At 40.4% G+C, this 13,121-nt stretch overlaps 1 protein-coding gene across 4 annotated transcripts in view; it reads right to left on the minus strand.

Moving 5' to 3' along the window:
• LOC129780161 (protein Shroom) overlaps nt 1-13,121 on the minus strand; it is a 639,098-nt gene that overhangs the window by 39,727 nt on the left and 586,250 nt on the right. For 3 of the 4 annotated variants that reach the window (XM_055788143.1, XM_055788142.1, XM_055788141.1), the window contains one exon: nt 11,696-11,965. The exons of the other annotated variant lie outside the window; for it this stretch is intronic. In XM_055788143.1, the coding sequence (XP_055644118.1) occupies nt 11,696-11,965 (270 nt within the window). The remainder of the gene's footprint in view (nt 1-11,695; nt 11,966-13,121) is intronic. 4 annotated transcript variants of the gene reach the window in all.

The following is a 13,121-nucleotide window of genomic DNA, read 5'->3' on the forward strand; positions in this document are numbered from 1 at the left end:
AAGCGCCAGGAACAAAATCGGATGTTCAGAGATAACGAGAAAGCGTTCTACGACCACATTAGCGACGAGAAGCCCGACTACCGCGAAGGTTTGCCAGATATTAGCGATGTGACGAACTTCTGGGCTGGTATTTGGGAGACCCCAGTAGAACATCGCGACGGGCAAATGTGGTTAAGACGGGAGGAGGAGAGTTGTGGTGAAATTGGAGAGATGCCAGCTATCATCGTCGGAGAGAACGATGTCCGCGAAGCCTCGCGGTACCTGAGGAACTGGGCAGCACCGGGCCCCGATGGTGTTCAGAACTTCTGGCACAAGAAGCTGACCGTCGCACATCCAAAGATAGCTGAGTGCTTCAACAAGGTGCTACGTGACCCACACAACCTTCCTGAATTCGCCACCCGTGGCGTCACCTTCCTCCTCCTGAATGACAGCAACACATTGAACCCATCAAAGTACAGACCAATAACGTGCCTATCGAGTCTGTACAAAATACTGAGCAGCATAATTACCGCCAAAGTTTCTGCTCACTGCGAACAGCATCACATCATCGCAGAAGAGCAGAAAGGATGCAGAAAAAATACGCATGGCTGCAAAGACCAGGCCATCATCGACGCAGCCATAGTCGGCCAGGCGGTATATAACCAGCGGAACCTAAGTATGGCCTACATCGATTACAGGAAGGCTTATGACTCCATACCTCACTCGTTTCTCGTCCGGGTATTGGAGCTCTACAAAATTGATCCCTTCGTCGTTAGGTTCCTGCAGCATGCGATGAGGCAGTGGAGTACGTCTCTGCACCTCAGTGATGGGGAAAATGTGTTGCAGTCTAGAACGCTGCAGATAAAGAGGGGGATATTCCAAGGCGACTCTTTCAGCCCGCTTTGGTTTTGTCTGGCATTGAACCCCCTCAGTAGGACGCTCAATAGAAACGGTCATGGCTATAAAATAAGGTATGGCGACGGCGCCCACGAAGAAGTGACCCATACCTTCTACATGGATGATCTCAAGGTCTACGCTGATTCACGTCAGCGTCTAGGTGTAGCTATCCGGGTTGTCGAAGACATAAGCAGGGACATCTGCATGGAGTTCGGTCTCGACAAGTGCCGCTGTGTCCATCTGCTGAAAGGGCAGCTTACCGAATCCGGAGGTTACGAGGTCTATGACGGCGAGTTCATAAGAGACATGGTTTGTGGCGAATCCTATAAATATCTTGGATTTCGACAGCTCACCGGGATTCGCCACTCCGACATCAAGACGGAGCTGCGAGACAAGTTCTTGAGTCGAGTGAACTGTGTCCTGAGGACTTTCCTCAACGCGGGGAACAAGGTACGCGCGATCAACACATTCGCGGTTCCCCTGCTGACCTTCAGTTTTGGTGTAGTCAAATGGAGCAAAACTAACCTAGAGGACCTTGAGAGGAGGATGAGGAAAGCATTTAAAGAGGCCGGAATGCACCATCCTCAATCGGCACTGGAGAGAGTTTCACTGCCACGCAAAGAAGGGGGACTTGGAATAGTCGACATATCTGCACTGTGTGTTGCCCAGGTACGACAACTGCGCGAATACTTCGCAGAACGCGCCAACCAAAACGCGCTATACCGGGCTGTCTGCGCCGCCGACAGAGGATACAGCGCTCTGCACTTGGCGCAAGCGGAGTACCAACTCAACTGCAATCTGCAGACAGTGGAGGAGAAGATTGCAGCTTGGAAGCAGAAGGCAGTGCATGGTGCCCACCCCCATCAACTGGACCGGCCACACGTCAACAAGGCCGCATCTAATCTGTGGCTAACGCGTGGTGAACTCTCTTCAGTAGTAGAAGCCGACATGATAGCCATCCAGGACAGGATAATGCCGACGAGAAACTGCAGGCGGTACGTCTGGCATCAAGACGTTGATGACATTTGCCGGATGTGTCATCAACCAGGTGAAAACATAGAGCACATTATGGGAGGCTGTCCCGTTTTGGCCAACGCAGCCTACACCGAGCGCCACAACAACGTGGCCCGTATTGTTCATCGACAACTGGCGCTCCAATGTGCTCTACTGGAAGACAACGTACCAAACTACCGGTACCTGCCTGCACCTGTCCTGGAAAATGACCGTTTCAAGCTGTACTGGGATCGCACTGTTCTGACCGACCTCTCGATCCACCACAACCGGCCAGATATAATGGTTTACGACAAGAGCGACCGCAAAGTCACCATCATCGATGTCGCTATTCCACTGAACCAGAATCTGGAGGAGACCCACGGTCGCAAAATCTGCAAGTACCGACCATTGGCCGTGGAGCTCAAGGAACTGTGGGGGCTAAGGGAGGTCCCAAGAATTGTTCCAGTCGTTCTCTCTGGAAGTGGAATTGTCCCGAAGACACTTCTGGAAGCGCTAAAGGTGTTGAATATGGAGAAGGAATTGGCCGGCATCCAAAAGTCGGTCATCCTTAGCACCTGCGCGATTGTCCGACAATTTCTCGGTCAGGACTGAAACAGCACGAGCATGCAGATACGTGCATTCCGCAGAGCCTAGTCCCCCTTTGGCATTCAGAAGCCCGGGGGCAGGTGAAAATTCTGGCTAGGTTCGCCTAGTTAAGAAGTGAGATAAGTCTGCCAAAAAAAAAAATAAAAATTATATTGTAAACACCCTTTGTTCCGAAAAGGTAGAATCAATTTTAAAAAATGCTTTATTTATATTTATCTGGAATTTTAACTTATGTAGAACTTATGAATAGTAATTGAAGAATTTCACTGTTTTTCAGCTAAGGGAAGATAATATTATAATTTACGTTACGGTTTCCGTTACGGTGACCTAGTTCTGGAAAAGGGGGAGCTATTTACGAGGTGATCAATTTCAGAATTCGTTACACTTCAAATCGATCTAACCAAGATTAATTCAAGGTTGTGTCATAAAAAGTGTAATCACGACTCTTCAACTCTCTTCAATCTTCAACTAGCAACTATGAACACGTAAACACATTCTGTAAAAACAAAACTAATTTGAAGAATCGGCTTTCCGATAAAAATACAGTGAGGGTCAGAGGCGTGGTTCTGAGGTGCTTCATTGGGTTACTTTGTAAGGCGTCTTCCACAGAAGCAAATGGATAAAAATTGATTAGTTTATTGAGGGAAGTTGGGGGACCATAAATAAATTCTATTCAATTTAGGCATCATTTATCCAAAATTGTATTTTTATAGAATTACTGAAACTACTGTCTGTAGACAATAAAATAAATATTAATAAATTATAAAAATTATATTGTAAACACCCTTTGTTCCGAAAAGGTAGAATCAATTTAAAAAAATGCTTTATTTATATTTATCTGGAATTTTAACTTATGTAGAACTTATGAATAGTAATTGAAGAATTTCACTGTTTTTCAGCTAAGGGAAGATACTATTATGATTTACTAGCTGACCCGGCAAACTTCATCCCGCCCAAAATATATTTTTCGGTATCACATCCACGTTTCGTTACTAAGCGTTGTTCATGGTTCCAATTGCAGAATTATTAATTGATTGATCTTCTAATCTACCCTTTAAAATTAACTTTTACTATAAAATTCCTAGTACTTCTACCAAAACTCGACATTATAATATCAGATTATTTTCAGACACAATTCTCGTTCAAGATTTTTCAACCACTTGCAAATAACATGTTTCTCCGCTACGTTACATGCCAAATTTGGTTTTATCTACCTGATTAATTCTCGAGTAATGCAGGAATTTGTGGTTCATATGTATGGCAGCCCCCGATAAGAGAGGGGGGGGGGGAGTGTCTAACCACCATAGAATTATTTATTGCACCCTTAAACCTCCATATGCATAATTTGGTTTCATTTGCTTGATTAATTCTCGAGTAATGTAGAACTTTGTGCTTGATTTGTATGGCAGCCCCCCATAAGAGAGGGGAGAGGGGTATCTAACCACCATAGAAACATTTATTGCACCCTAAAACCCCCATATGACTAATTTGGTTTCATTTGTTTGATTAATTCTCGAGTAATGCAAAAATGTGTTTCATTTGTATGGCAGCCCACCCTAAGAGAGGGGGAGGGGTATCTAACCACCATAGAATCATTTGTTGTACCCTAAAACCCCCACACGGCAAATTTCGTTTGATTTGCTTGATTAATTCTCGAGAAATTTAGCAATTTGTGTTTCATTTGTATGGCAGCCCCCTCCTTAGAGAGGGGGGAGGGGTCTCAAACTGTCACGAAAACCTTTCCCGGCCCCAAAAACCCCTACATACCAATTTTCATGTCGATCGGTTCAGTAGTTTCCGAGTCCATAAGAATCAGACAGACAGAAAGACAGAAAGACAGACAGACATCACTCCATTTTTATATATATATATATATATATATATATATATATATATATATATATATATATATATATATATATATATATATATATATATATATATATATATATATATATATATATATATATATATATATATATATATATATATATATATATATATATATATATATATATATATATATATATATATATATATATATATATATATATATATAGATATCCTTCTTATAAATAAAGATATGCATAGTCAACTTTTTCGATTTTTTCCAATCATCTCAAATATTTTTCAAAGTAGTCTATCATTCTAATTTGAATGAAGACAAACTCACAAAGTATATGGACGACGTAGATCTGATCAGCCGTTCTCCCGTGATGATGAGTTATACGTACGTGGGCAAAACTATCTTTTATATATAAAGATTAAAATTCTGTAAATCGTACGCTCGATGAATAACGTAACATATCAACAGGTCGATGGGATTTAGAAAAGTTCTCTCATCTATTCAGGTTTCCCAAATATTACTCTTCGCCATCGCGATACAGAGTACGCGCGATGAATAACGGAACATATCGCCGGGTCGTTTGGTTATGGATGAGTTCTCTCGGATACCTTCTCAGGGTTTACAAAAATAACTTTTCGTCATTACGATTGGAGTTCGTTGAAGCCTACGCTCGGTGAATAATGGAACACATCACCAGGTCGATTGGTTTTGGAGGGGTTCTCTCGGTTACCCTCTCAGGTTTCCACATTCAACTATCGGCCGATAAATGATAGAATATATAGCCGGTCCCATCAGTTCTACAGGTTTTCCTTTTCAGCTTACTTAAAGATAATATCTGTCGCGTGTTGTGACACATGAGATTTCCGGTTTTTCGTTTCGTCGAGTGGTCGATAGTTTACGTTCACATAATCACATCACTCACCTTAGTGAATCCTGATTCTTACCTCTCCACACTAACAACTACCAGGGTAATTAAATCTACAGAATAATCTGTATTTCTACAGATTTTTTAGATTTTTTGAGATCAAGAATCTGTAGATACAGATTACAGATTTTTTGAAATAACGTTCCAATAATAGTAACGGCTTGATGTTAGTAATATTTTTCCAATTTCACCCATTTTATATAGCCTTCGAATCTGTTTAAATAAGAATCACCTGTTTTCAACATTCATATGTAGCATGATGTCCTACATTCTAATGCCAACGTCTGCGTTACAGGTTAGTATTATTTATATAAAATCAAATAGAACGTCAAATGTGTTGGCAAGCACAAAACCCGAGTATGGACGGGATGGTCCGATTTGAGTCGGCTTTATTTGGTTGTATTCGTCTCTGCCCGTCTTGTCTTTTGAGAAACTTTGAAGGAAAGTTCGAATGTAAGTAATTCTATGTTCTTGAATGTCATCGTTGTTAGTTCTATTGGATTTTGCGTTTGCGAAATTAGGCTTCGTGTTCTGTTGGTGTGAAGCGGAAATGGCAGTGGAATAGCGCTTCGAAATTCAAATTTATGAATGAAATGAATTACTTTTCTGTATCAAACATGTATTACATGTAACGAAGAAAAATGTTATTTGCAAATGAATCAAGAACCTTCAGCGAAAAGTGTGTTTGAAAATAGTTTCTCATCATAATGACGAATTTTGGAAGAAGTACTAGAAAATTTCTATTAAAAGGAGATTGTAATGGGCCAATTAGAAGATAAATCAATGAAAAGTTCTGCGGTTGAACCCACAAACGTTCGCTAAAAAGAGGATCGAGACGTTTTGACGCAGGATTACGTTCCGAGAATACATGGGGAGTACATACATGTACATACATGTGAATTTCATGACGATTTCATGATTTATGATGATTCTTACCAATTGATTTGGGCTTTCCATAATAATCTATTGCAATGCAATTATAAAATTTCCTATAGCTATATGTTAAAATAGCATTGAAATGTGTTAAAATAGCATTGGAAATAGAGCTTCTAATTCTCCATATATTCGTGTAGACCGCAAGACGCTTCCCTAACAAGGATTAAAAAATCGTACACATTGTAATCTAGACATTTATAGTAATCATTGAAAATGCTGAATTCCCCCTCAACAAAATAGCTCTCACTGGAATCCGTCCTTAAAACTCACATAGAGAGATTCAACTACGACCGAAACCAAAAAACGAAACGAAGTTCGAACCATTCAAACGATTTGATGACCAAACCTATTTTACTGTTTTCTGAACTACGTTTTGCTATAGATTGTGGAATTGAACAAAACAAACTGAAACACCTGAATTCACTCTGATTAATTCGGAGGCCAGAACACTTTCTCTTACTCTTTTTAGCAATAAATGCTTTTTATTTTTATTGCCGTTAAATTTATTATGCCGTTACGATTTTATTTTATGCCGTTACGCGCACATTCGAATGAAAAATAGTAGAAGAAAAGATAACACATTTCGTAGTTTAGAAACGAAAAGTTGAAGCACATCAACAAGTTGCCGTCGTCATTTCACGTAGGACCACGTCTTCATTTACTACATAGAGAGGGGATCACTCAATGGCATTGAAAATGAGACATGTAACGAAAGTTTAAGATATTTCAAATACATATTACGTAGCATAGTTGTTGTGATATATACCGGTACAATATACCATTAGAGGGGGAATTTATCTAGTTTCTAGAGTTACATAATCTAGAGTTACACAATCAAACAATTCAACGAATAAAACAGGTATCTTTCATCGATTTTTCTCAATGATGGTTATACTCTATTATTATTTCAACGTGAGCCTGATTTGTAGAGTTTAATATTGATAGAACTTTTATTAGAATGATGTCCAGGTTGATGTGTAATCTTTTCGCGCTCAATGCTCACCTTTATCGTTGTTTGACCATATGGAAACATTACCATGAAAAAACTAAACTGATTACCGATTTAGAGGTTGTAGGTACATTTATGCATCATGCTTTAACTTTAAAGTTCATTCGCGTCTAAACATAGGCCGTTAGAAGTTCAAAGCCAACTCTCTCAAAGTTAATTATCAACTTCGAGACTGACTGACTTCGTTGACTGCTCGCTGGCTGGAGTGCAGTATTTGAACAAGGACGAAGCTTGAGTTCTAAACGTTTCTCTTCTCCTGAGCACAGCATTGAGTATGGTTTGTGCATTTTCAGAGTGTTTTTTTCCTGTATCATAGTGACTTTCAACTCTTTGGCTGGTTCGTAACTTTATTCCCATTTCGGAAGAGTGTCGGAAGTGAAAATTGAACTTGTTGCCTTTAGCGTGAGTTGTACGTATGTAACCACTACGTCAGATCGCCTCCGTCTGTCTCTATCTCTATCAGATTGCTCGTTTCAATGAACCAATTTAAACGTTCTTTATTTTAATTATTTAAACTTATTTCCTTTTTTTTATTCGAATATTTAAAAAAAAATTTAAGGGGTTGTATCTAGGACACGAACGCATTTTCGACGTAGAACCACGGAATTACTTACTTACTTACTTACTCCTCGCTCGCAACTGTGGTTTCATTCCATTCCATCTGTAGAAAGAAACTCTACTCCAAACGCTCGATGTTCACCAGCAACGATGTTGCTCCGATGACCACCAAACGATCAGTGGTGTGGGTTCATATCGTCGATGGCTTATTTATACTAAATAAGTTGTAAACGGGCAGAAACGAATGTATTCGTTGCTCGTTATTGACGGTACGGGAAGCACACAAATCAGCAGTTTTCATTAATTTAAAACGTTTAGGGATTAGGGAATTGTAATGTATAGCATATCAAACAAATCCTAGCGAATTTAACTTTATTTCATAAAATCGTGACCTGTTTTCTGATTTGGCACCCTTCCTGAAAGACTTAGTTCTACGTCAAAACAAAAAAACATTGCGAATGTGTTTAACGGGGTATTCTAGTGTACAAATTTGAAAAAAAACGATTTTTTTTCTTCATATTTCTGAAGCTTAGACACTCAAGAATATACCATAGAAAGGACTTTTCGAAGTTCCCATTATTTACCGAGTTAGAGCCATTTTAGTGATGCGGTATCTCATCTTGTGCGGCCATAACAATTAACTTCAAACGCGGTTTTCTCGAAACTAGTTTTTTTCAAACTGGCGTACACGATATCTCAAGTTCCACTGAACCGATTTATATCGGAATAATATGAATACAATCTGTATGCATCTCTCTATCGCATGAACCAATAAGAAATGATAACTTTCTAATTTCAATATTTTTAAAAAATCGTCAAACTTTAAAAAAATCGTTTCAAACAGCCTTTTTTTTCTTTCAACGGCCGCCATTTTGTCAAAAACATGTTTTCGACTTGTTCGATGTTTATGCGATAGTGGCATCTTCACTGATTCAGAATCAGTTCGATTTTTTTTTGTTTCAGATAAACAGCAGGGCTGGAATCGTGTACGCCATGGCACAACTTTTTTTCGAACCCACTCACCTCATCAGCTCTTAACTCTCCTAGTTATGAATATTTTTTCTCCATTCAGTTTTTGTTTTATTGTTAAAAAATAGATGAACAAATAGTAATGGAATGGATGGTAAAAATATTCATTGTTTAATTTTTTCGGAGCTCGAAAAAACGTCCGAAATTCGTGCCTCTACACTAGAATACCCCCTAAAGACGCCATCGCATGGTTGACGTATGTCTAGAAAACTATTTAATTCAATTCTCTTGCTTCGCTAATGTTATTATTTAGTCCGTTTCTCTTATTCCCACTTGCTCATTCTCCCTTCTTTTCCTATTACATAAGCAGTACTTACTATCCGTTGAGATCAGATCACTACAGGAGGTATAAACATAACAATGAGGCACACAAAAAGGATACCGATGCTACATTACCTGTTGATCCACAATTTCAGGTGGATCCGAAAAAGTTTGAAATTATGCGATGGTTTTTTTTTTGCTTGGAAGTAAAAGTCAACTAAAAAAAAAAATACGAGAAAGTCAGCACTCTAAGGATTTCTTACTTCGTTGTTAGCAAATAGACAAAAAAAAGTCAACTGTTGATCTGCATGCATCCTAATCAATTCTCAATGAGTGGACATTTTGATTCTTGGTTTACAGGATACCAAACTGTTTGCATGTTACTATGTGTGGCGGCTCTCACCGTTGAAGGGAATAGCGTATTCTTCGGCTGAAGGAGGCCTCGATTTTGACAGCTCAGATAATCGGTAAATCGGGAATTTTGGTCTTGTGGAAGACCAAACCGTTTGGATGTGGTTTGTTTGAAGAATGGAAAAATAAACACTTTGGAGTACTACTAATACGGGATTTATTCACGCGATGTAACACGGGAAATGATTGGAAATGGAATGGATTTTATTGCATTGGTAGTGATCGTATCGTGTGTTATTTGTTCGTGAATAATTAAACAAATACGGAGCGTCGTAGGACAGATAGCGCCGAATTGATTTTTGATTTTTGTTGACAGAAACTGCTGGAAAAAGCAAAACATGAATTTCCATTTGAATGCGAAGACCGATGTGAAGGATGAAGGATTGAGCAAAATTCAAACCTTTTTCCCAGTTGATTATTTTTTCATGGAATTGCATTATTCACATTTTTTTTTTTGGAATTTCTCCATAAACGATAATCCGACCCACATATAAGTACAGTAATAATATTTCGAATGGACTAATGCAATCTTATTTTGCCATCATTTGCCCGAAGTGTCGTCGACTCCATTCTTCCATGTTCAGAGCTCATAGATTCGCTAATGAGCCCTGTAAACCTCAGAAACGATCTAGTAAAGATTGTTTACCAGCATCAATGAGAGCGATTGATGGGACCCTAGCTGTCTCAGAGTCGCCTGCTTACGTGAGGTGCATACCCAACAGCTATTTTAGCTATTATCCGAGCTATTATTTAACGATTATTTCTGCGAGCGAAGCTTTCGCACAAGCGCATTCAAATCGTGTAGTAGTGTTCGATCGGAAGAGGCGCCGAAGAAACACTTTTCGGAGGCTACCGATCGATGTCGAAACCGAAGTGATCATGGTGCTCAGCCGTGATCAGCCAAAAGCTATGAGAGTGGAAAGATTCGCCGACACATTGAGAAGGACGGGTTTTTCGCTGAATGCGTCGGTAGTGCACCTTAATTAAGGCAATATTTTACCGCGAAACGCAACTGCAACTTTGTTGTCATTCCGTTTGGTCTGTGCGAATGAGCGATCATAAGATATGCCGACGACTTAGGTAATTATTAACTCGCGCGGTAGTGAGTTTTGATGGCTCTGGGCACACTGGGCGGATTTTGATTATGCAAGTGTGTACCTAATCATGAATTTAACATTCGACACAATTGTCACACAAAATTAGAAGAAAAAAAAACCTATTGGAATTTGGGGAACAATTCGGCGTCTGCATATTTTACGTGACTTAATTATCATCTGTAATTTATCTTAGTTTGCAATTAAAATTCGAATTCATCCAACAACAACCATTTTTCGCACCGGTCTTGGAACTTTAAAAGCGGTCTCTGATAGGTGACTGGAATCGACGATCAGCACAACAAGTGCCTCAAAGTATCTGTGAATAGAAATACAAATCACCCGCCAGCTCTCAAGAGCGGTTGCGTGTGTGTCCGATAACGAGCGGAACGCTACCAACACGGTGGGACGCGGCCTATGTTCCCCTTGCCTCCGGTCACAGCTTCCCAAAAAGGGTGTTTCGTAACGGGGCAATTCGGAATTGCGTTTCTAACATGATTTGCACGATTCGTATTAATGTGTATTCGTGGCTTGTGGCAAATTTATGAATCCCGCGGGCAGCCAACCAACCAAAGCGTCCGAAACTGCGGTTGAACCGCGGGGACGGAGATTCGCGATTTATTATGCACATTTTGCACGCCCCCGTCCGCTGCTGATAGCAGTGGAACGACGGTTGCTACGCGCTGCCGATGGCCGATGGTTTATTTTCCTTAATTAGCGAACTTGACAGATTTATTTGCAAGCCCCTCGGCACACATGCTGCGCGTGTCTGAATGACAGTTTGGATTAAACTGTCATTGACTTGTTTGTCGAGAAGCAAGATGTCGGGAAGCGAGCTGAGCCTTTTTAGTAGCGCTTTCGATTTATTTGATTCGAAACGCATGGAAATAGTTTTTTTTTGTGATATCCATCCACTACACATAAATCAGAACATCCCGTGATATAAGGGATGATTCATTCAAGCGACAAAATGAAACTCACACAAGCGAAAATCAGAAGCGTTGCAGCACGACACACATGGTGATTTGCAGCTAAAAGCATGGCTTACATAAATAATTTAGCAACATAAACACACACTGCAAATTGAAGCAATTTTCCGACAAAACAGTGAAAACGGCAAGCCCTCAAAAACGAAACCAACGTCGACTTACATCAGCTGAAGTGTCCGCTTCATCGGTGGAAGGTGCAATTTTGAACCGAACAGTACAAACCATCCCCGAGCAGACGTGGTGTCCGAAACTGAACCCGAACTCCCGGCAGTCGATGAAGAGCTGGTTGATGAATGACCCCGACAATCGATGAAACTACCCATCTCGTCCTCGTCATCGCTGGCCACTTCATGCTGAGGCAAGTCACTGCTTCTGCTGCTGTTGTTGTTGTAATCGGTGACCTGATAGTCGTGGTAATCGCGACTGGTGCAACTTCGCATGTGTTTAAGGTAGTCGAGGAAAAGAGGGAAGAAAGTCATGGGTTAGAGTTTGAGTACCACTATGAATAGGATCGGAGAGTATTTTAGATTGGGAGAAGTTAACCACGTCTGATAACTCTCTAATCATATCAATCATAAACAAATGGACATAGATTTAAATCAGTCATATCCCGTGTGGCTCGGCGGGCTCTTATGGTTGACCCATCTATTGTTATTGTACTCTACTTGTACTCTACTCTCTTCATTTTCTACTCTCTACTCTCTGCTCTTTCCTCTCTACTCTTCATTTTCTACTATCTACTCTCTACTCTTTTCTCTCTTTTCTCTACTCTCTGCTCCCTGCACTCTACTCTCTACTCTCTTCTCTCTACTCTCTACTCTCTACTCTCTACTCTCTACTCTCAACTTTCTACTCTCTACTCTTTACTCTCTACTCTCTACTCTCTACTCTCTACTCTCTACTCTCTACTCTCTACTCTCTACTCTCTACTTTCTACTCTCTACTCTCTACTCTCTACTCTCTACTCTCTACTCTCTACTCTCTACTCTCTACTCTCTACTCTCTACTCTCTACTCTCTACTCTCTACTCTCTACTCTCTACTCTCTACTCTCTACTCTCTACTCTCTACTCTCTACTCTCTACTCTCTACTCTCTACTCTCTACTCTCTACTCTCTACTCTCTACTCTCTACTCTCTACTCTCTACTCTCTACTCTCTACTCTCTACTCTCTACTCTCTACTCTCTACTCTCTACTTTCTACTCTCTACTCTCTACTCTCTACTCTCTACTCTCTACTCTCTACTCTCTACTCTCTACTCTCTACTCTCTACTCTCTACTCTCTACTCTCTACTCTCTACTCTCTACTCTCTACTCTCTACTCTCTACTCTCTACTCTCTACTCTCTACTCTCTACTCTCTACTCTCTACTCTCTACTCTCTACTCTCTACTCTCTACTCTCTACTCTCTACTCTCTACTCTCTACTCTCTACTCTCTACTCTCTACTCTCTACTCTCTACTCTCTACTCTCTACTCTCTACTCTCTACTCTCTACTCTCTACTCTCTACTCTCTACTCTCTACTCTCTACATTCTGCTCACTGTCCTTCACTCTCTACTTTCTACATACGCACACGTACACGCACA

The sequence above is a fragment of the Toxorhynchites rutilus genome, chromosome 3 (assembly GCF_029784135.1).
Source record: "Toxorhynchites rutilus septentrionalis strain SRP chromosome 3, ASM2978413v1, whole genome shotgun sequence".
In the NCBI taxonomy this organism is placed as follows: domain Eukaryota; kingdom Metazoa; phylum Arthropoda; class Insecta; order Diptera; family Culicidae; genus Toxorhynchites; species Toxorhynchites rutilus.